At 36.7% G+C, this 24,139-nt stretch overlaps 3 protein-coding genes across 4 annotated transcripts; 1 reads left to right on the top strand and 2 right to left on the bottom strand.

The window, feature by feature from the left end:
• Window positions 1–1,932: 1,932 nt before the first annotated feature.
• dhps (deoxyhypusine synthase) lies at window positions 1,933–19,090 on the bottom strand. Of its 2 annotated transcripts, XM_077735344.1 has the most exons (11): window positions 18,954–19,090; window positions 17,950–18,158; window positions 17,720–17,872; window positions 17,483–17,604; window positions 16,903–16,999; window positions 16,739–16,825; window positions 16,538–16,643; window positions 16,364–16,467; window positions 15,976–16,101; window positions 15,339–15,462; window positions 1,933–2,455 (listed from the first exon to the last, which is right to left on the bottom strand). In XM_077735344.1, exons 2-10 carry the CDS (start codon window positions 18,142–18,144, stop codon window positions 15,367–15,369), a joined length of 1,086 nt encoding a protein of 361 aa, XP_077591470.1. In that variant the 5' UTR covers window positions 18,145–18,158; window positions 18,954–19,090; the 3' UTR covers window positions 1,933–2,455; window positions 15,339–15,366. The 2 variants fall into 2 exon arrangements, with proteins under 2 accessions (XP_077591470.1, XP_077591469.1); XM_077735343.1 differs by lacking the exon at window positions 1,933–2,455 and having other exon boundaries at window positions 15,265–15,462.
• A 734-nt stretch (window positions 19,091–19,824) lies between these two features.
• Window positions 19,825–20,235, top strand: LOC144209122 (guanine nucleotide-binding protein G(I)/G(S)/G(O) subunit gamma-7-like). Its single transcript, XM_077735345.1, has 2 exons — window positions 19,825–19,951; window positions 20,030–20,235. The coding sequence occupies exons 1-2, from the start codon at window positions 19,871–19,873 to the stop codon at window positions 20,153–20,155; spliced, it is 207 nt and encodes a 68-aa protein (XP_077591471.1). The 5' UTR covers window positions 19,825–19,870; the 3' UTR covers window positions 20,156–20,235.
• Window positions 20,236–20,450: 215 nt separating this feature from the next.
• Window positions 20,451–24,067, bottom strand: fbxw9 (F-box and WD repeat domain containing 9). Its single transcript, XM_077735422.1, has 7 exons — window positions 23,505–24,067; window positions 23,164–23,296; window positions 22,039–22,966; window positions 21,815–21,963; window positions 21,540–21,743; window positions 21,296–21,361; window positions 20,451–21,057 (listed from the first exon to the last, which is right to left on the bottom strand). Exons 1-7 carry the CDS (start codon window positions 23,675–23,677, stop codon window positions 20,974–20,976), a joined length of 1,737 nt encoding a protein of 578 aa, XP_077591548.1. The 5' UTR covers window positions 23,678–24,067; the 3' UTR covers window positions 20,451–20,973.
• Between the last annotated feature and the right edge of the window lie 72 nt (window positions 24,068–24,139).

Here is a 24,139-nt window from a genome sequence, read left to right as displayed (position 1 = left end):
GATGAAGGGAGACAAAAAGATGGAGGCCACCTATTAGCTGATGGCTTGTAGACAAATATTTTTAAAAGAGATGCTGATGAGGTGTTGTGATGCGGAAATTACTGACATTTGAGTTAATAAGCAACGGAATACTAGGTATTATATTTACTGATATGGTTACTTTGTTCAATAAAGTGCATTGGAGTTCAGTTTACTAGTTGATCTTCAGCTAAGTGAGTGGTCGGGAATGTTTTTAAAAGAGAGAGCCATAAATAAATCATATTTTTGAATGTTATTCAATGAGAGGCATACGGAGGATTTAAATAGTAAAAAAAATACCTGAAATGTGGGAATTCTTTAGTCATTTTACCTCTTTTAAAGTACAAAAAGTCAGAATTCTTTGGATAATAATATTGTCATGCTATTGTTAATCAATGAGTACCAATGAGAGTATGCATATACAATTTCCATATTTTTACCTCACAGTTTAGCGGGGAGCCATATAGACTCATCAAACGAGCCACTAATGGCTCCCGAGCCAGATTCCCTACCCCTGATCTAAGTTAATACAAATCTGTTGCAGACGATTTTTACATTAAACTTTTTACTATTTTTAAAGCCTTTTTCCATTTAATTTCTTGGCTGCCATTGACAGTGCTAAACGTGGAATTTATTTTGACTAGGAAGGGCAAGTGAACTTTTGCTCTCTTTTGGGAAAATATGAAAAATCAAAGCCAAACCTCCAAAATGAAATGAATTGGACGTATTGCATTTTTTTCTTTAAATTTAGTAAAAACTTGTTTGCATTAAAAGTCCTTAGTGTACATTGGGAAAAGCCATATTTCCCATCTCTTAGTGTTGTATGTACTTCAGTAGCATATCTGGGGCTCACTATAAATTCCAATTTATCTTGCAGTTCAAAGCTAAAAAATGTTGACTGAGCAATGCCTTTTAACTTGAATAACTTAAGTTAAAGTCTCATAAATTAATGTATTTGATAAAAGGTGAATACACACCAATATGTTATCTTTTTTTTCATAAGAACCATTTCAAAGATTGCTTTTATCTAACTATGGATCAACTAAATTTACACATACTGTGTAGACTATATCTCTTGAACATGTCTGAATCCAATTCTTGTTTTGTTAACAAAGAATTCCGCTTAATTTACGTAATGCATGTGTCATTTCTTTGATTTCTTAAGCTAACATTGGGCAGGGAAAGCTTTCAGGCAACAGTATTTCAAACTATTTCATCAGCTAGAGAGAGAAATGCCAAGATGGCTGTCGCATTGATAGTTGGGAGAGGCCCACACACCTCATCAAGTCCTACCGTAAACTTCACTTTAGCATCTGCAAAAAATGACATAGTGCTGATGTAAGGTTGGATTTACATTATAAGATGCAAGTGACAATTCCCATTTCTTTTTTTTTTTCACTCTCAAGTGGCACCTTCAGGAAATGAGTCACGGCTCCAAAAAAAAGTTTCAATGGGAATATAGCCTCAGTAAAACGTTGATTATAAATCCGATATGGATCAGACATCTGCCAATGCAATTACAAGACATCAGAACGCGGAAAAAAAGTGAAAATGAGATGACTTAAGTCATTATAGTTAATCTGGCAAAAACCAACAATATTTTAAGAAAGTCCACATCCAAGCCCAGTTATTACTCTAGCTATGTAGGTCATAAATCAGGTCATACAATAAACCACAGTCACAAACATATATTATCATATAACAGCTGCTTAACCAAGTCATATGGAATATGTCTCATAGATTTCATAAGTCGGCCACTGCACTCCACATTGTTTTTGACCCAAAAAGTATCCTAGAAATGTCAAATTAAATTCAATTTTGAAAGAAAAATTGCCAACTCAGACATATGTGCCTATACTACTAGCGAAATACACACAAATCTTCAAGAACAACACAAAAAGAAGTACTTTTTGTGTACTTATGGCACATTACACATCCTAAGAGTTAAAACTAAACTTGGATAATTTAGCAGTTACTATTAATTAAATCAATTCAGAACCAGGTCAATCTAATTAAGGTTTAAAAGTTAAAAATACAAAAGGTTAGTAATTGGTCTGTGAATGCAGGTTGTTATGTGAGCCTGTCATATTTACAGAACTTATTAATTAAAAAAAAGCTGTCAGTAAATGTAAAGGTTTTTTGTTATTGATTAAAAGGGCGCAGGGTGACATAAATGTCCCTTATTTTCCTTTTTAAAATGTTTTGGGGTCTAAAAAGTATAATTTTGGATGATTTGATACATCATTTGATCTGACTGCACTCAAAAGCTGAGAGGAAATGTTATTAATGTATTTTTTTTTTTAAATCTCCCAGACATTGCAGCCAAGAATAATCACACAGTGACTCACCAAGTCACCAAGATGGTCAGCTGGTTCAATATGACACGTGATTGGGTGACGCACTTGTATCCAAGCATACAAATAGTAGAATGAAGGCACTAAAAAAAAAAAAAAAAAAAAAATTAATTACAAGAAACCTACAGGCCTGATGTGCTTTAATTAAGATTGTTGATTAGTGACATTTATCATTGTATTTGAGTCATTAATCATATTTATGGGATAAAAGTATGGGTCATCTCAGCACAATTTGTGAAAATCACCTCCAAAATAAATAAATTAAAAGAGAAAACATACTTTAGATTTTTTTTAAAGGAAAATTATGGTCAAAATATGGCACAATTGAATCCTCGGGCCCTTAAATAGAAATATGTAGGGAGATTATTTGTGTTTTATACTTGAAAAAGAGTTAAATTTATGAATTGATTTGTTTCTACAGACCATAAATATATTTGAAGTGCTGAATAAGTACAAATGTAGTGGTTTAAATAGAGGCTAGGCATAATTAAGACATCCCACCAGGATATAATAACCAAACACAATTGCAACTTCCTTATTCATACCAACTTAGTTAATTTCTACCATTACAGTTAGCCTTGAATTTACGCTTACACCTGCAGAACTTGTCAAAATGGCCACCTGCCAACCTATGTGTACCCAGTAACTTAATAACAGTCATTTTAATTCTAAAAAATTAATAATAATTATGATAATCTCCTGTCTCTAATCATTAAAGCGCTTAATGCTGATGACAATGACCGACTTTGTTAAAAAAGGAAAATCTGCTTAAAAAATATATATATCTTATTGCATTTAAAAATCATTTCAGTTAATTGGGAGTGGCCTCTTGTGGTTTTAATAGTCTGTGTTTTGAGGGCATTGTTCAGTCTAATCTGTCTGACTAATTACAGAAACAACTCTAGTTAAGAGTCAGGTCGGAGAAGCTTAATTAAAAGGGGAGTGTACACCACGTCTACCTGAATTTTGACCACAAGAAAGACATGGAAACTTTTCTTCATCTCAAATATGCTTTCTGCCTATGTACAAAGTGGTGCTCATTAGAGTAATTACACAAGTCTAATCAATTCTAACTTAAATGACCATACCTTAAAAAGAACATCATACCTTGCGGTTATGCATGTTAGTGGCACAGTCATTTCACTTGGCCTCAATGTATGTGTTGCTAAGAGACAAGCTTGTGTGTATATGTGTGTGTGTGTGTCTGTAAGTGGAATGTGTGACGTCTACAGGGGCGTAGTTGTGTCTGTGTAGGACTTTTGTTGTTCTCACACACACACATGCACACAAAGGGCTTGAGGGGAAGTTGTAAAGCTTCAATCACACCCCTTAGAAAATTGTGACGCTGGTCCTGAGTATGTGTTGTTTGAGTGTATGTGTTTGATGATAATAGGTATAGATCAGCAAATAAGTCAGAAGAAAAAACGTAAAGTTAAGGTCAATATTTGACGTTAAGGCCCTAAAATTGGCTAAATCGGGGGGTAAAATATTTTTTTAAATACTATATGCAATAGTATAATGGCCTAATTGTCCAGAGGTAATATTTATATGATATTGTGACAGAAAAAGGCAAACTATAAGTAAAGATTTGAATCTTGAATGCTTGAAAAGATAGTTGGAAAAGATTAAATGTGTGTAGTAATACAACAGAATGGTACTTAATAGAGGAAAACAGTTATATAAAGTTTGAACACTTAAGTCACATACTAGGAGAAACTTTTCCTCTAATTTAAAATAGGTTTTATAAAACGCATTCAATGCAAACAATTTATATACTAAATAACAACCATACAGACCCTGTTTTTAATGGATTTTGAATATAAAAGCCCACAGAAAAATTGTGTACATAGATGACATATATCTTAAAGTATGATCTTATCTACTATCTGCCACCTTCATATTTCCTTACTTGATAAATGATTGCAAACTCATCCCTTCATGGTCAATTACACTTGTCCTCACTTGGGTCATGAGTAGGCTGTAACCCATCCTATTTAAGGTGTAATACACCTTGGACAAACAATCATACATGCCGACTATTGAATTTGAATCCACACAAATACGAGAACATCCAAATAAATTCATATCTCACAACCTGGTTATGTTGCACGATACCAAAACGATTATTTCAGCTTCAAAATCATTTTCAAAGTCAACAACAAAAACCTCCAATATTCTCAAAAACTGTTTTACCAACCATTTCCTGTTTTCTAATTGGCAAAACCCCAACAAATGCTCGAGAAGTGCCAACATCCGACGCTGACGTGGATATTTAACACTGTTAAAAAGTTTGCATACTCAAAAGCGGACTTTCCGAGTGTGTTTGTCTGCTGAACTTCTGCACATTTCCTGCTCGCTATTGACTCGGACTGCCTTTGCTCATTTATTAGCGGCTGTGCGGCCAATTAGCTCCCTGCCCCCTTTCCTGTGGGGGAGGAAATCGGGTGGTACACTGCTTGGGAGTGAGCGAATGAGTGAGTGAGTGAGACAGAGAAGCGAGACACTGAAGAGGAGGACTCTTCTCCTCTGACATCGTCATAAAGGAATCCCCTGGACTGGACTCAGACCCGCCCACCCGCTTACTCTCACCCCGTCTGGCTTCCAGACACACACTGGTGTTCACACACACTTGTGTCTGCACTGCTCAAGAAGACAGAAAGAGAGAGAGAGAGACTACATTGGAAGGAGAGGGAGGGCAAAAAAGAGAGAGAGAGAGGCTAACATCTGTGTATAGTTGAGCCACACCACTGGAGAGCATGCTTAGGAGTCAACGGGAGACCAAAGAAAGGAGTAACAATGTTCTCTCAGGTAAGTGCACCATTTCCCCCCGAGGGCATTGACTGACATTGTCGTTTTGCTCTTTTCTGTCTACTGTATACTTCCTGTTATATGTTGATTTGTGCGCCCTCTTCCGTGAGTCTCACGTTATCTGGCAAAAAGCGGCAACCTGTTGATCAAGGGGGGACTTGAATACTCATTCTCACATTGTGTCGGGTGGAAGCGTCTCCATTACAAAGGTCGGACACAAATAGTTTCTTTGAATGGGATGTCTGCCAGTTTAAACTCCACCCTGTTGAATGACATAATTAGTTTTCCTCAACCTGTTTGTCTACCTTCCAAATGTAACCGTCGGTGAGCTCCCTTTGTGGATGTGTGTCATCATCCTGTCCATGCGCCCTTCCAGGTCAGGGTTTGGGGTCATTAAAAGTCGCTGAGAAGCAAAGACGGGATGTCGGGGGGGGGGGCAGCGATTCAACAGGCATCCATTGGCTTAACATTACTCTTATTGTTCCAAGGCCTTGTAAGTCCATAGAAGGAAGTCAGTTCTCTTTCTGAATTGGTCTAGACTAAAGTTTAGCGCTATGGAGCAACAATAGCTCATGTATTCCATTTGGGAATCATTAGTTAAATGCTAGAAAGGTATAATCGACTTAGGGAATGCAGTAATAGGAGTAGACTTAAGGAAAAAAGGGATGGCGTAGTGGAACAAAAGCCATTGCATGTTTTCTGCCTCCATTTATGCACGTGTGGTTCATGGCAGCAGTGCAACTGAGGACTAAGTAGAGGCCTGGTGGTGGTAAGGGTGTATTGGCATGGGACCAGGCTGGGGATAATGTTACACATGGAGCAGAACCACCAGCTTGGGGATGGGCTCATAGTCCCGAGAGACTTTGTCTTCTTTGCAAAATCTTCATCTGGATTTCCCACAGATGAATGTCAACCCAATGGCCCGTCCCCACTGATTTTAAAGCCAAATGCAGCACGTAAACGGAGAGAAAAGTATCCAGCAAGGAGCGCCAGAGAGTCAGACTTTGAATGTCACGGTCTCAGTAATAATTACACTCTCGCACGCAACATGAAATGAATACGCCGACATGCGCTCACATACCCAGACATACACTGTCTGCTAGCTAGGCAGGGTGTGGTAAACACACCAAGGTGTGTGGCCTCAAATATCTAACTGTGGATCTGCTAGATTTACACATAAAATTTAAGTGCACCTTCAGTTGACATTGTTATCTGACAAAAGATTGATTGTTGTTTAAAGTGCAGCAATTTCACAGTAGCATACTCTAACTATTTTTAAAGGGTGTGATACCTAGATTTATGAAAATAGAATAGTTGCATCCCTGCTTAAACAGAGTATCCAACTATAATCATTTAATATTGATTTCATTGTTAGTAACATACAGTAAATACATGTTTAATAAATTACGTAAAAAATCAATAAATTGGTAAATATACTTATATTTCATACTCTTGATCTGTGTTGCGTTTATACATCCATATTTTGAATATTATTTTGCTATTTATGACAAGTTTCTGGTCTTTAAAAGTTATCTTGGTTAATATCAATTTCATTGAGAGTAACATACAGTAAATACATGTTTAATAAATTACATTAAAAATCAATAAATTGGTAAATATACTTATATTTCATACTCTTGATCGGTGTTGCGTTTATATATCCATATTTTGATTGACATTTTTTCATATTTATGACAAGTTTCTGGTCTTTAAAAGTTATCTTGGTTGACAAAAGCTAAAAATAGATATATAATGAGTAATCAAGCAGTATGTATTCAGGACGCTCAACCTGCACTTTGTTAAATTGTATCAATATTAGTATGCCACATTATTAAACCACACAAGTGCACTGTTTGCCATGTGGAGCTCTTGCCAGCCCAGAAGTGTGAATGATGTCACATCAGCCTGTATTGGTGCTATTCTGAGCTTTATGAGGCCAAGAGAGGAACCAGCTAACGCACATACCTTGTTTACCCACCAGCATCGCTGACATAACCGGTGTTTGTTTATCGATAGCATTGTGTGCGGGTCCCCATTGCCTTTGCGCATCTCTTAATGCACATGCACGTGTATTTGTGCAAGGGCACTGGGAAAAGATATGCGTTGAAACAACAAGGGCTTGAGACCCAGCTGTCTCAACAGAGGCTTTTCCACTTAACCGTGTGCCCTTGTGTAAACGGCAAAGTCAACCCCGAAGAAGAGTGACGGTCAGAGAAAAACAGCCAGTGGCCACGTCAACAATCTACTGTGCGTTGTGTGCACCAATATCAGCAATTTGTCAACTGGCGTTAACAGTATCTCAAACTGATGGGAGTATAAAAGAGGGTTTTTTTTAGTATTTATGTTTGTTCCTGGAGACATATTGGGATTTGTCTATTGTCGTGTAGAAACTGCATTGGTATACGTGGGATTTAATATTAGAAATGAGCCTGGACAAGTTAGCTTCTAAAGCACAAAAGCAAAAAGCAATGCTATAGTATAACACAACAAAAACTAGAATTGATATTATCACATACAATGGTGTGGCAATAGTAGATCTAAATTAGGGGTGTCAGACTCGGGTTGGTTTTCATGTGGATTTCATGTGGGCCGGACCATTTTAAATATAATATTTAGATTTTTTTTTTTATAAATGGATTAAAAGAACTGGATTAAAAGCCCTGAATATTCAGTTTTTTATAGGGCTAAAACAATGTTTATTTTAGCTTTTTTTGTATATTTTTACGTTTTACAAAATGATTTTTTAACTAAAAACACAAAAAAATTGAAAAAAAATTACAATTATTGATTTAAAAGGATGAAAATCAGGAAATTTAATATAAATCTATACTCTTCATTTGAATTTAATCCTAAAAAAGAAAGTCAGCACTCATGATTTACTTTCCCGGACCACACAAAATGATGCGGCGGGCCAAATTTGGCCCCCGGGCCACAACTTGGACACACGTAATCTAAATAGTCTAAAAAGAGCAATGCGATTTTATTTTTTCAGTACTACAATTTCCGAAAACTAGGAGACAATTGAAATTCTTAAAAGATGCCTTTCCCCTTTTTTCCCCAATGCCCTCATTAGTCCTAATGCAAACGTTCCACTGAGCTACATTTCCTGGCCATGATCTCACACAATGAGACTCATTTTCCCCTTCTTCTATGCCTCAGGATGCACAACACTGGCACAAAGACGATCCGAGCCACAGACGTCTTCTCCACAGAAGCTTATGATTACATCTAACCATAATAAACGTCCCAGTAGAGAGAGAAGCGATACATGTCACGTCGACACACACAAAATAAACAAGACGAGCCAAACCCCAAAAAAAGTGAGACATCGCACAAGGAGCATTTGAGGTGAGGTGTTGGACAGTGTGCGTCATCACACAGGAAGGGAAGGGAAAGGAAAGGGAAGGAATGAGGACAGCTGCGGGTTCGAAGCTGGGAAAACCCATGGAAAAGATGAAAAGGCAAAGAAAATAGTGTAAGATGAGAGTACTATGGGATGAGTTGGCGGAATAATGGCTATAATGGCTATTAGGACATAAAAATGACCTTTTCTATGTAATAGGATACATTTAAAGATCCCCACTGCAATATGATTTCTGTGAAATTCTCCCAAAAATAGATTATAGGAGGTTTTGTAATAATAATCAATACTCATTTTTGTCATATTGTCATATTGTTTGTGTGTAACTGTAACCTTTTAAATTCAATTGGCTATTTCCAGCCAGAAAGGAGGGGGAACAAAAACCCTTTCACTTGGAGTGTTTACCATTGGGACTGCTGTAACATTTATACAAATTAGCCAAAGGGGTAAATTTTTAGGTTTTTTTTCGCCCACTCAAGGAGCCATTGTTGCATGGTGGAAATTTGCGGAGTTTACAAATATTCCGAGAGCTCTTCTTGGGCGGTAAAATGATTCCTTGGTTTCCTTCCAATTTGAAATCAGGACTGAAAATTAGTCTAAAGTCCTGCATTAGCCTGTCTTTTCCACATTACTTGTTCCCATTTCTTTAACCAAAACTGCCCTTTCTTGTAAATCCAATACATTTAAAGTGAATGTACATTAACTGCCATCTTCCCACTTCAAATAGATTGGACGTCTATTGCTGTCAAGTTGTTAAAAATAAGAAAATTCCAAAAAAATAAGCTGCAAATGGCTCTGCATTAGTTGCTTCAAACTCTATTTTGAACAACAGTAGAAATCTCAACTGGGAAAATAAAGTTTTATTCTTAAAAGAATAGAAAAATCTTACTTTTACATTCTATTGAGTGAAAACTACTTGTAAAAAAATGTATTCCCCTTTGAGCCTTTTACTGTATAAGCTGTTCCATGTACAACAATTACATTAAGCACTGGTGCAAAAGTGCCTTACTTTGGCTTGACATCAAATAAAACAGTAGGTAGCGATTATACTATTTTGGGACCATGTTTCCAGTCTGTATGCTCTACAGTTTCTGCAAGGAGATTGGCGATAAGCGCCCTACGTGTCCCAAGAGTTGTGCTCCACATCCCGGCAGACAGACAGGCTTTAACTTATTTAGAGTCCGGAGTTTCCCAAAAAGAGTCTTGCTGACTCATGTGTTGTACTTCAAAAAGTGCCTCTTACTAAATACTAACAAAAGTAGCAAGAATAAGAATGTAACACTAAACTAAATGTAAAATGATCACATTCCTTGCTATTTCTTAATGGGCAAACTAAGCCGTTTCACTCAATTCGTGAGGAAAAAAGATCAGACGGACTAGTGCGCACATCCATTAGAGGGAGTGCCACTTGACTGGCCACTTCCTTCGAACTAAATTCTCCATTCTGTCATTGAAAAGCTATTTTTATAAGAGAGGCCACGGGAAGTCTGGGAGTTGACGACAAACACACACACACAAGGACGAATGGGGGGCCGAGACAAGGTCAAATGGCTGATAAAAAAAGGTAATGGTGACTATTGTGATGTGTTTTGTAGATATGGCGACGACAGAGCTTCTCGTCGAAAACCGTCTCTGTTGACCAGGGGAATTCCTGGCAGAGTGATTTCCAAGACTAAGGATTGAATCACATTGCCAGGGATTTCCAATGGCTGGCATGAAGAAAGCACATATGAAGAAGAAGAAGAAGAACATTATTAGTTGCTGTTGACTAGACCTGAGCGTGCTGTGCCGTGGCGTGACAGGACTTAGCTCACATGTGAACACTGAGTCTGTCATGTTCACAGTGGTTAAGTTCTGTCGCTGCAGGGCTGAAAACCGGAGGGGGGCCCAAGGAAAGATCAAGGTCATGGGTTGACGTCCATTTGCATCAGTGGAAAAGCAGTTGAAGGATTATACACTCATATTGAAGATTTTTATATTTAAGTTGGAAATTGTAGCTTTATGATATGCAGAGTTTTGCTTCTTTGAAAAGAATGTTTTGGGAAATAATGTGTTTTATTTGATGGAGGAAGAGTGGTGTGAGGTTTAGGATTTAAGAAAAAGGGATTATAAAGTAGTTTTCTGAGGAAAAATTAATGTCTATTTCGATTTTGGAATTAGATTTTGTTCAAACAAAAAAACATATTTACAGATGTTAAAAATGACTAGATTAATGTATTTTTGGGAGAGAAAAAAAGTAACAAATGTAAAGATTTTTAAAAAATGACTAGATAAATGTATTTTTGAAAAAAATTAAAGGCCTAGCTCTCATCTGCAGTTAAATATATACAATTATATATAATATATATAATTTAAAAAGTTTTAATCTTGATATTATTCATGTAAAAATATATATTTACAAATGTTTACAATTCAAAATACCAGAGTCATTTAAACTTCTGGTAAAATATAAAAGAGGTGTTCTAATTATTTTCTGTATCCTTGTTAAAGGGAATGTGAGGGAGAATTTAGGTGTTTGTGAATCATTATTAGCTTGATGTAAAATAAAATACTCCATGGGTAACCTAATTTTTTAAACATATTTAGATATCAAAAAGAAAATAGTCGTTAGCCTTTTCATTGTTCTTGTGCCATGTGTCCATAACAAATGATTCACCACTTTGTTATGACAATGCCAGATGAGGTGTACTGCCTTATGGGAGTGAGTATAATGCCATCTGCTAATAATTGCTAATCTTTTGTAGAAGCCAAATGTCATCAGATCCCTGCCAAAACGACTTGAGGACAAAATTTGGGCTTGCAGCGTTTTTGGTTCAAGATATTGCATCGCCTGTGGATTTTTGCTTGATTATACAGAGTCCATTAGGTTGGAAATATATGAAAATATATGTACTTATGTGTGGCAGTATGGACCCCCTCCTGGGCTGGTCTCCTGTGCCTGCTGCGCTGATAATCAGTGTGTGACGTCAGCTGGCTCAGTTCAGCAGGAACAGGGGCTCGGAGCCTCATTTAAACTCACTTTTTTATGTCGACTTACCGGAAGGAAACATTTCAAATATGTGATTAAAGGGGCTGATATTTTGATATGTCCAAGTTATGTATGAATATAGTTTTAAAAAGTTTCTTCTTGATTTACAGTATGAATTTTGTTGCTTCTTTTTTGTCCGATTAACAGAACAAGTTTTGATTTGTGACATTGAAAATAAATTATTTTGCTAGTTTTTGTGTGTCCATTTGTGGTTTTTGTGTAAATGTATTACATCAAATTGTATATTTTTTGGGGGTTTTCATAGACCAAAACGATGCAATTTTAAAATAAGAATATTTTAACATGCATAATTTGTCTGATTCACTAATATTTGGCATTTATAACAATATTCAATCAAGGAACTAAATCTAACAAATTAATAAGTGGAAGACTTTAAGAATATTGAAAATTCCATAACAAATCGGTGTCAAAACAATCAAGTTCTGTGTTTTTTTTCCTGCTTTTTTTATGTTACCACGGCAACAATGTCACGCGTTCCATCATTAGAGTAAAAAAAAAAAAAACTATGCGTCAGAGTACTTCCTAATTCTCAGTATTCGGCGGACACATTTCTTTTTCCCATGTTCAAAAGTTTACCTAAGTATCAGCCCTTCCCTTGAAACACACCCCCACACACACCCATGAACTTACTCACCTGTTCATTCATGTTGGCCAATGGATTTAGCAAGATACTCATTACCATAGCAAAGACAGATAAATAGAATAGAAAAAAAAGTCAGGATAGGGATTGAGTTCAGCCCTAGACGGACACAATTAATCCTAATGTGTAACTGACAGAGAATCACACACTTGATTGTCTTCCTACTTCTTCTTTCTCTATGTCTAGTACTTAGCTGCTCACCGTCACTTTAGACAGGAACAGACATAATTGCCATTATGACTGCAGTTCTCGTTCACATCCCACAGGGCACTGATTGTTCCATGCTGGGGGGGGGGGGGTGCAAACACTGCCTGGTCTGTGTAGACGTTTTTGTAGCGTGACAACGACTCGGCGCTGAGTTTCAAGTTTTTTGCATTACTATGAGAATCCTCTTGGGCTATTCTGAATGAAATCCAGGTCAAATGTCAACTTTGAAATCCATTAAATCGTACTAAACTAGAAAATGTCCTTACTAGGTCCAAATCCAAGTCCCAGAACAAATGTAATGTAAAGGGAATTTATTTAATCCAGTTCCAAACTGCTTCCATCTTCAAAACCTTGATTTGTGGTTGAGGATATGCTTGAATTGACATTTTCACATGGAGAACTTCCAAGAGTTAGAAAAAAATTAAAGGAAAACTATTTATACTCCTTTTAAAAGATGCCTGAAGGGCAAAATGCACCATTATTGCCAAATTGTGGCTTTTTGGTTCAATCACATTAATCACTGATTTCTAAGTGCTACTCCAGACTTTTGTTCATGGTCCAATCTAACAGACTCACGTAAGCAATGAAGAATAAGTGCATGTAAGACAGAATATATTTAATCGTTATACACACACACAAAATGTCTTATCTACTTTTGCTTTGCTGTACATTGGCTGCTATAAAATAAAAACCATAATTTAGTTTAAGATACAGCAACCTACAATCCATAAATGACAAAACGGACTTTTCTTTCATTGTACATTCTAACAGTACACAATGAAACACAGAAAAACACAAGTCATTCACCTTAAGTTAACTCAAGTCACTCAACATGCAGTATAAACTATGAGTTTGTCAAATTTAGATTTTCCTAAGCTTTGATGCCATTAAATGGAATCTTGGGTGTAACAGAAGACCACAAAATATACACTGGCAGTTAATAAGTGAGTTTTTAGCGAAAAAGCTTACGTAATATCCCGCAAGGAAAAACCCGAACATGTCAATACGTTAAATATGAACTACAAATAGCTGTGGATTTGATGTGTTGCTGAAATTCTACCTCCAAACCACATATTTTCCTACAGACTAGTACAGTGTCCCATTCCCAGTTACCCACACTTTTTATATTGAGGCACCACAAAAAAATGAAAGAAACTCATTGAGTTGAAGTTTTGTTGGACTATGAAGGATGACATAATATAATCACTCGGTCTATAGATGACTTGAAGTGAAAAGCTTTTTTTTTTGGAGGAAGACGCAATTTATTGCACACATATTGCACGACTCATGTTTTTGAGAGTTAGTTCCGATGTCGTTACTTATTCTCAAAAGCAAAATAAGGACAAAATATTCCCTCATATACACACTTGTAACTACTGTGTGGAATGCACAAGTTCCTTTTTTTAAAGGTATAACATATAGTAAGCTTTAAGTGGGTTAGGAAAACAACTTGAGGATATAGGAAGCGTGATTGGCACAGGAAATATTATTGCCACATCAGACTGATTTATCGCATTGGGAAATGGCTTGACTTGATTATGGGGTTGTTTTAGCTGAGAGCAGAAAGGAAAAGAACCTTAAGAGGATCTATTGTGTCTGGACAAGTAAAAACTCTACGTCAACAACTGAACGGCAGAAACAGTGTGTATATACATATATACATATATACCTATATATGTATATACATATATATTTATACATACATATGTATTTACATACGAGTACATATATACATATATATGAATATACATATAAGTACATATATATGTATATTCATAAATATATATATATGTATATACTTATAAGTACATATATATGTATATACATATAAGTACATATATACATATATATGTATATACTTATAAGTACATATATACATATATATGTATATACTTATAAGTACATATATATGTATGTACATATACATATATACATATATACCTATATATGTATATACATATATATTTATACATACATATGTATATACATACGAGTACATATATACATATATATGAATATACATATAAGTACATATATATGTATATTCATAAATATATATATATATGTATATACTTATAAGTACATATATATGTATATACATATAAGTACATATATACATATATATGTATATACTTATAAGTACATATATACATATATATGTATATACTTATAAGTACATATATATGTATGTACATATAAGTACATGTATACATATATATATGTATAAACATGTATATGTACATACATAAGTAATATGACTTATTTTGCAAGGCTAAAAAGGGAAAAATAGATAGAGAACAAAACAAAATGTAACGTCATTCTTAAGGCCACCCCCTCTACAAAAGAAATACTAAGCTTGTATAACAAACAAATGCTATAATAATCTAAAATATTCATTGATATTCATATTGTGGAAATAAGACAGCTATTTAAAGATTTTCAAACAACGAGGTGAACATGATGAAATAAACTATTGCATATACATTTCTTTGAATTACAACTAATTGTTTGCATTCTTCAGCAATCATGCAGTGTGATGTCACGGTTTACATAATATGGACAATCATCCGCGGCGTTCATTGTTAAATCAAATCAAATTCATGAGCCAGATAAACGCCGTTTTGGCTTCATGGCCACCACATATTCACTGATTCCATCACGGGCGTCTGTTAACGCACAACTGACTTTTTCTTTGGTGCATGCTGTGGCATGCGACTGCATTGTTGCAGCCACACCAATCATAATAAAAAAAAACTTGTCTTAACAAGTCAATATTGGACGTAAAAGCTAAACTCACCTTAACATGGCAGCACTAATGCTGCAGTAATATAAAAATTTAACCGTCCCGACCAACGAAAGGCTTCCTTTTCCCCGAGAAAAAAATAAAAATAGGGGTCTTACTGTGATGAGACAAAAAGCTTTGCCGCCTTCATTCCGTTTTCTTGCCGGCGGTCAGTTGGTCAGCGTGGCGAGCGAATGTTTCAGCCACAATTAGAGGAAATACTATAGTAGCATCGGCATACACCTGGAAATAAAAGGACTATTGTTAGAATACACCTTGTAAAGTAAATATAACAAAAAGGATCAATGCTTGCAATGACATGATTATCCATTTATCCACATATTTGTGTATACATAGTAGCCTTAAAAGGAGAATATAGTGATGACCAAAACCTATCAATGGCAATAAGAGGATATACTGCCACCATGAGGCAAAATTAATACCTATCCTGATTTTAATGAAGGTGTGCCAGTCATAATTAATCAGAAAAATTGACTTGGCGACTATATTATACTTTTGATTACCTGTTTGAGTATTTCAACAAATGTAGAACAAGGTGAATTAGTAGTTTACCTGGCGTAGCATCAGACAAGTGATCCTACAATACTGAGATTCAAAACTGTTAAGAATACACTGTTGGAGTTCCAAAACGTATTTTGCCATTGGAATGAAAAATGGAAAAAAATCTCTGAACATATATCGTGGAGTGGTAGAAATTTGTAGAAATGTGTAGGTATAAGCAGTGATTATAGATACCTTAACAGGTTTGGCATCAGTTCTGATCTTGCCCCAGGACACAGCCTCATCGGGTCTGGCGCCAGAGTCAGAACCGTCAAACTCCTGGCCCGTGTTCACGTACACACAATAATCTGCACCATTTCTCTGGAAGAAAATGTGAAGAAAGAAGTTAAATAATAATGTGTATCAGTTAAAAGCCACTACACAACATTAATGATCATCCATTCTTAATAATGTATTAAAGACAGACTATTATATTAATGGGACATGAGAGCCAATCACAAACTAATATATTATGATTATCTATTTGTGTTACTTTGCGACTGGAATAAACAAACATGAAAATGACTTCCACCACCAATGAAAAAGCCTAAAAAGGCACTGAGAGAATCAATGGATAAATTACCATGAGATTAGCATTGGCAACGTGATGCTTTACCAGTCCACCACCAAGGATGATCATTCCAGATTTTTTGGCATGTACCGCCTGGGTGTTCAACCTGCGTATATCTACAAAAAAAATGTTTAAATTCAAGAGATGATCAAGTATAACATAAATGAGTTCATTTATCTCCTTTACCTTCCACGATATCCAAAATAAGACCAGGGTTCTTATAGGAATGGAAGTAAAGCATGTCCCCAAGAGAGCCATCTGTCAAGGCAGGACTGAATACTGGAATGTTATTCTAATAAAATGTAAAAATAAATAAAAATAAATATTCTTGGAAAGGTAGAGATGATTGGTTAATGTACTTTATAAATAATGCAACCTCAGACTAACCTTGTATGCCCAGTAGTAGACCGAATCGGTATTATTGATCTCTTTTCCAAGTCGATGGATCATTTTTGAGGGGGTCCAGTGTGTACCCTAAGAATCAAATCAATTTCCAACCATCAATAAAAACAAAGTTACTAAATAAGCAGTATATTAAGAGACTCACTCACCTCTGTGTTCTGCTCCAACAGCATTTGATCCAAGATGGGTATAAGCCAGTCTTCAAATTTACAGTAGTTATCATTAGGAACGAGTAAGTTCCCGATTCTTGAACCAGAAAAAATAAAAGGGGGGAAATGGAAATGATTAAAAAGAAATATGGACACATTACATGAAGGCCAGAATTTTAAAAAAAAAATCCAGCCACTACCCCATATTTGTTCCTTTTTAACAAACTAGTCCAGGGTTGGGCAAACCAGTTTTGGAGGGCCATTATGGGTGTAAATTTATGGTCAAACCGGTTGAGTAGAGCCAATTTAACCAATGTGATTTTTGCAGAAAACATGAAGCTTCTGGCTGTAATCTACTTTTAGGATAACAGATTAGTGGAATAGGTGTCCTATTTATGAGTTGGAATGGCAGCCCTTTGTGGAATAATTTGCCTAACCCTGAACTAGTCCCATCTACAGATATTTGTCTTAAATGCATAGTTCTAAGAATGAGTAAAAATAAAGTAAAAACACTGTAACTGATTTCTCAATTTAAAAAAATGTATCCACATTCTCTGTTAGAAAGTTCCTCAATACCAACCTGTTAATTCCTCTTAATCGAAGCTCCTTGCCAGGTAGACTAAAGTCTCCCAGGTACGTATTCGCCAGACACTTGATCAAGTCCTCCTCTATGCCACCTGCTGTGGTTACAACCACATCCACCTTCAAAAAAGTTAACAGAAACATTTTTTTTGGTCAAAAAAAAGAACATTTGAAGAGAACTACGATAAACTCTTCAATACATTTAGATTTAGAAAATACATAATGGCGGACGTACCATTTTGTGTTCTACCAGATATCGGATGCTCTCTCTGACTCCAGAACTGATGAGGTTTGAAGTATACCCCAGGAAGATAGTGCAACCTGGACGGGATGGCACGTCACCACAGTCATTTTCTGCTGCTTCCGTTGGCTCAAGACGTTTCTCGATCTAAGAACAAATACATACAGTAATTGTCAAACCCTCAAAAACAATAAAAAAAAAGTAGTGCATGTTAAAGCTCTCACCATGCGGTTGACCTCCTGTATGGCCAATCCGAGGCTACTGGCCTGAAAACCTGTGTTGAGGTAAGACTTGAGCACTGCTTGGAGATCCGGGCCCTGGTTAAAATCGTAGCCTCTGATCTTGGGTAAGTCCTCTGGTAGGTCGCTGCTGGTTTTAAGAACAGCCTCGAGGGCAACAGAAGGGATTTTTTCTGCCATGTTCTTGACCACAACTGAAAGGTAGTGTGATACAGTACATAATTAGTCTTAAGTCACTGATTGCCATTGACCATAATGCTCCTCTTGTCATCATTCTGCAAGTTCTGCAGGCAATTTACATGAGATCATCACTTATAGATGTCATGTATTCATGCTTTTTTTCCACAAGTATTGCAGGGGTGCTGGATTCTATCCCAGCCAGCCATGGGCAACAAGCAGGGAACACCCTAAATTGGTTCCCAGCCAATTCCAGGGCGAGATGAGGGGGGTGCTGGAGCCCATCCCAGCTGACTTTGGGCCACACCCTGAATTGGTGGCCAGCCAATCACAGGGCACATGGAGACGTCATACTTAGGGGCCATTTAGAGTGTCCAATCAGGCCATCGTGCATATTTTTGGAATGTGGAAGGAAACCAGAGTACCCAGAGAAAACCCACAAAAGCCCAAGGAGAACATGCAAACTCCACATAGGTGGATCTACCTGGATTTGAACCCAGGTCCACCCACTGTGAGGCACTCATCCACAACACATGTAAACTATTATGCATTCAGTTCAAACAATTGAACGCGTCTCGCCGTCAATGGCAATTACTTAGTTGTTTTCGCCTTAGAATGAACGATCGCTACTTTGCACATGAACCAATATATTTTATTTTTGTACCCATATATCTTAACGTAATGCATTAAGTAAGGCAAAACTTTTATAATAATTTGCCATGTGGACAGTTTAGCAAACAAAAGCTAACACATGTTAGGTTCAATCGGACGCAAAACTATAGAAAACAAATAAAAGGTACATATTTACGCACCTTAGAGAGACGCTGTGGAATGCGGTGCTTAGGATTTGAGAGGATCTCACAAACGATCTTTAGATCTTCTGCTTTTTGTGATTTTAGATCGAAGGAACCACAAATCGCAATCAGGACGCATTTGTGACAGCTCAACGGAGAGTGGGAAAGGACAAACTTGATAAGTTTCTTCTTCGTTGCTCACAAACTTGTTTTTTCTTTTATAGGTGTCGCATTTAATTTAAAGAAGAGATCTGGCAGAGTATTGCAGTTTAATTGTGCACTGCCACTGACAGCAATACACATATTCATCATGGTTTACAACAGGGGTAGGGAACCTATGGCTCAGGAGCTATATGTGGCTCTTTTGGCGAGTGTATATGGCTCTCCGTGAAACTGTGGTAAAATATGGGAACAGCTGGTGAGAGACCTCTCTACCACCTTTTTAAATCATAATTTATCTTCATTAGACTATTGGATAAATGGCAAAAATCAACACTATATAAATTATTTATTTAAAAAAAAAAAATACAAGTTACAAATAATAACTTTATTCTCAAATATGCTTCATAGGAATAATCACAATGCAAAAAAAAAACATCTCCATGTGTGATGAAATTCATTTCAATTTAATTAAATTCCAAAACAGGCAAAAACAATGCAAATTTGCTCACCAACAACAACAGTTTACATTTATCAGACTACTCTACCAAAAAAAGGCTTTTTGCAAAAGCAGATCCATCCTAAATCCATTTGAAGAGCTCTGATCTATGTGACCTTTCCATATTGACCTTTCGAGTAACGTTCAAAGGGTCGTTCTACTCCTGCCCGATGAATGAACATAAATACAAAGACAGTGGCGTTCAAAAAAGGTACGCAGAATGCTTTTCAGGCTACATCCAGCCACAACCTAACGCGGCGATCAGCTCTTGTGGAAAATGAGTTACAGAAACAGTCTTGCTCAAGTGCAAAAGATGGTGGAGCAGCTCCGCTTAGAAGCAAGCATGGAGAGGACAAAGGTATGTATACACTTGTATTTTTACATTAATCCTTTATCTTTAATTCATGGATGTTTTTCCAACTTTATCCTTCTGTAGATTTCCATCACAGCAGTAGACTTGGTCCAATACTGCCTGGACCACAGATGCAATGACCCTCTAATAACAGGCATCACTGCCTCTTCCAATCCTTTCAAAGATAAGAAATCCTGTATTTTGCTTTAAAAAAAACAGTTTAAAGATCGTCATTTCTTTATTTGATGTCTTTACCAATGGAAAATGTTAAACCGTGAATAAAATGGAATACTTTGTGACTGATATATTCATGATTTGTGTTTTACTGGATACATAGTAAGTCATACAATGGGATTTATTGTGAATAAATGAGGCAAATTAGTTTTTTTTTTAATGCTGAGGATTTATTGCATATTGTGTTGGGAAAAATGTGAAAAAGTCATTTGTTACTAACCACTTTTTGAGTTATAATTCACTGGCCACACTCAAAACGACATTGACACATTGATTTGACCCAAGAAAGAACTTTAATAGAATATATTCAAACAAAATGAAGTAGGTTACAAAAACTTAACAATAAATCATGGCAAGACTCCAAGAAAGGAAAAAAACAATGAACAAAATGCATGAAAAGTTCCACTTGATGAAATAAATATGAACTTTTAACAGCATTCCTAATTTTTTTTAATTAAATTGTACATACTTTATTATATAGATGAACTATATGTGTGTTTGGACACAGATACTACATTAATACATCCATAAAGTGTGTATACACAGTATACTGTGTACTCAATTACAGACTGCCCATACAAGTACAGTACTAATTATTTCAAAATGTTATAATTCAAATGATGACAGATTTATTTTTAAATGTCATCTTATTTCCTCAACATAAAATATCCCACATAGCCATTTTCAAGATTTGTTCCTAAACCAAATAAGTTCAAAGATAAGTGCTGAAAACATAACATTTGATATGATCTTTAACAGTAGTTTTAGGGTCACTAAACCGTCCAATTCCATCATCAAGTCTCGCTTTTCTTTGGCCTCCAGATTTCCACACACATATTCCCCAAAGCGACAGCAAGAATTCCAGCCTCCACACTTAACTGGAAAAAGAAACAAGGAAAATATGATTTATCCATCCAAACATACGAAATGCAGACATATTATAATAAATTACTCTGTCAAGTCTCAAAAATGGTCAATTTAAAAAAACTAATGGAATAATTTTATTATACAGTGAATTGTTTGACTTTGAATGTTTTTATCAAATAAAGGTATGAGTTAAAAGGAATTTAATGACTTTTTATAAGTAGTAAAAACGTCTTTTTACATCACACTCACCCCTAAGACTCCTTCTTGATGACGCATTGTGCATAATGTCTTTGGAGGCCCACAAGGGATGTGTGTCTGAAGATGGAAGAGAATCAATTGGAAAAAAAACACAAAAAAACATAAATTGTGTTAAAAAAAATACAAATAAATGTAAAAAAAAGTCCTGAAATTTCCGATTAGTAACTAAAAATGTACAAAGGCTGACAACACTGTAATGCTTGCTTTATATGACAATAATATCACACAGTCTTACCTTGACAGTAAAATCAGAGGAGCACGTATAGAGGCTTCCAGGTGACTTATAAATCCCCGTGATCATAGCCGTGTGGCCAACATCGAACACCGACAGTCGTTTCATGATCCCCTGCTTTATTGAAAAACAACGAAGCTGGCCCTTTAAGTCACCTCCCCAAATCTCGCTGCCACTGTAGCTCATGGACCGCAGGTAAGAACGTAGCTAAAATAAGAGAAACAATTTTGAGTTTATCTGTCATATAATTAGAACTTCTTCCAGTTCTTTACAATTACCCGAATTTTGATCAATCTCTTGTCTGCTCTGCGATCGTGGACGACCACGGTGTTGTCTCTACTCGCAGAAATGACATACTGATCATCTGCTGCCAGGCACAGGATGGTATTGTTGTGGTGTTCGAGGGTTTTCACCAAAGGAACATCAGCTATGGGTAAAAAAATAAAAACAATATTATTAATATTAGACCGAAAAGTACATTTTGGGAGTAAAAGTACCTCACCTCTAGGGTCATACATTAGGATCTTCTTATTATATGTGCCAGCCACCAATACATCTTGAAGATAAGACATGCATATGACGCCAGTTTCAGTCTTGAACACCCCCCTCTCTGCCCCACAAGCTTGAAGGTCCCACAACCTGACAGTTTCGTCAGATCCCCCCGAAGCCAGAAGGGGTCCCTGCAATGCCAAACACCAAACCCAACCTTGATGAGTATTAAAGTGACCTTGACCTGTTAATGTATGCATCAGCATATTGCCAGAATCTGCCTTTAAATTCCAAAGTTTAACATCCCAATCTCTGGAGCCTGTAGCACAAACAGCTCCGTTACCCCCCAATAGGAGGATGGAGTTGATCGCGCCGATGTGTCCTGAAAGCAAGGTGACGCACTCTAGTTCTGGAGGTGGACTTGGACTTCTGGAGGGTTGGTACTCTTCATGGCCCTGAAGCCCAACAGGCTGTTGATGATCAGGAGCATCATTTTGGTCCTCAAATAAAATAGGTTGATCCCCAAAATCCCCATTCCCTGGTTCTGGATTATCTTCTAATACCTCATCCGGAACTCCCCTCAATTGGGCTAAATGGTCCTCGCCATTGTTTGCTTCCTCAATGACACCCACCCTCTCTGGTTCAGGAACCCCCACTGGGTCACCTTGTTGTTCCTCTGCTGCTGGTAATTCATTTTGCAAGGCCCTTGGACGCCGGCCCACTCTTTCATAGTCCGCCAAAACATATTGAGGCACTCTGGTTACAACCTGCGGTACACTGGACCAGCATGAAATGAGTTTCTCCATCTCCAAGCAAGCAACAGGCCAATCGAAGTCTTCCCTGGGCCCCACTGGGAAGCTAGCTGTAGATCCAATGAGTCTGCGTGTCCGTAGCTGCCAGGCTGTGCTGTCCTTCCCGATATTGCGCAAAGCACAACAGACCTGAAATGAGAAGACAGGAACCATGACAACATTTTGTTTGTATTTTTAATCCCAAAGCATGGTTGGGTTTATCATCAGGACCATTCAGTGACTAATCATTTTAACCCAAACATCAAATTGTGGCCCAATGACAAATGTAAGGCTCATATTTTTTGTGAAATGAAGGAATGGGTGAAGAAATAGCCTATACAACTCACCTTTGGCAGGACAGAAATGACACATTGAGCCGGGAGATGTGAAACAATTTGGGATACCATCTCCAATGGCAATGACAACAATCCACTGGCTTCGGGAGATGCAGATGGGGAAATATCATTGGAAGTGGTATTCCTTTTATGAAACAAACAAATTACAGAGAATTGTGTAGCAGATGAAAGTGGAAAATGTAGAGAATACAAGTGAGGATAACAAATACTTGTTTGATCTACAAAATTAAAACTATTAATTAATTACACAAAGGAAATTAAGGTTTAAAAAAAGCTATTTTAATGATTATGTGGACATTTTTAGGGAATAAAGTCGTTGATTTTACTCTTACATTTGTTGCTTTGGACTTGAAGTGTCGCTTTCAACAAATTCGTGAGACGGCTCACTTTGTTCCCCATCTTTAACCACCACAGATCCTTTGTTTATACTTGCGTCATCCATATCCGAAGCAGTCTTAGTAAACTGTATATGGGCAACACTACTCTCCTCTTCTGGCGATTGCATGCTTATTTGTCTGGCAGTACTATCTTACATAGATCAACAAATTGTGTGACGGAAACAAAAAATTAAAAAGGCAATTCGTCATTTCGGTCAAAAAAAATAAAACGTCCGCGTCCGGTAACCAACATCTGATAAGTTCAGGCAATAACGTAAGCATCTGCTGGATACTGTACCACCCCAATGTTTACGTTTAACAATTCTCAGCGTTGTCACCAAGGATGAATAGATCACGGGTTTAGTTTGAAGTCGTCGCTAGAAGGGGATTTTAAAAATATATTTGCCAAATGGGGTAAACGATACGATTTAGTTGCAGAAATAATGTATTATCCAAACTGGTTTATCCTGTAAGAGGGAGTAAGGGGCGAACTACAATTTCAAAGGACCACTTCCGGCGGTAGCTATTAACGTCATCAATGTGCAGAGTTCAAATTCTGGTATTAAAGTCAATGGCTTGTTTATAAAAAA

The sequence above is a fragment of the Stigmatopora nigra genome, chromosome 15 (assembly GCF_051989575.1).
Source record: "Stigmatopora nigra isolate UIUO_SnigA chromosome 15, RoL_Snig_1.1, whole genome shotgun sequence".
Lineage (NCBI taxonomy): Eukaryota > Metazoa > Chordata > Actinopteri > Syngnathiformes > Syngnathidae > Stigmatopora > Stigmatopora nigra.
This window is presented reverse-complemented; position numbering and strand designations above follow the sequence as displayed.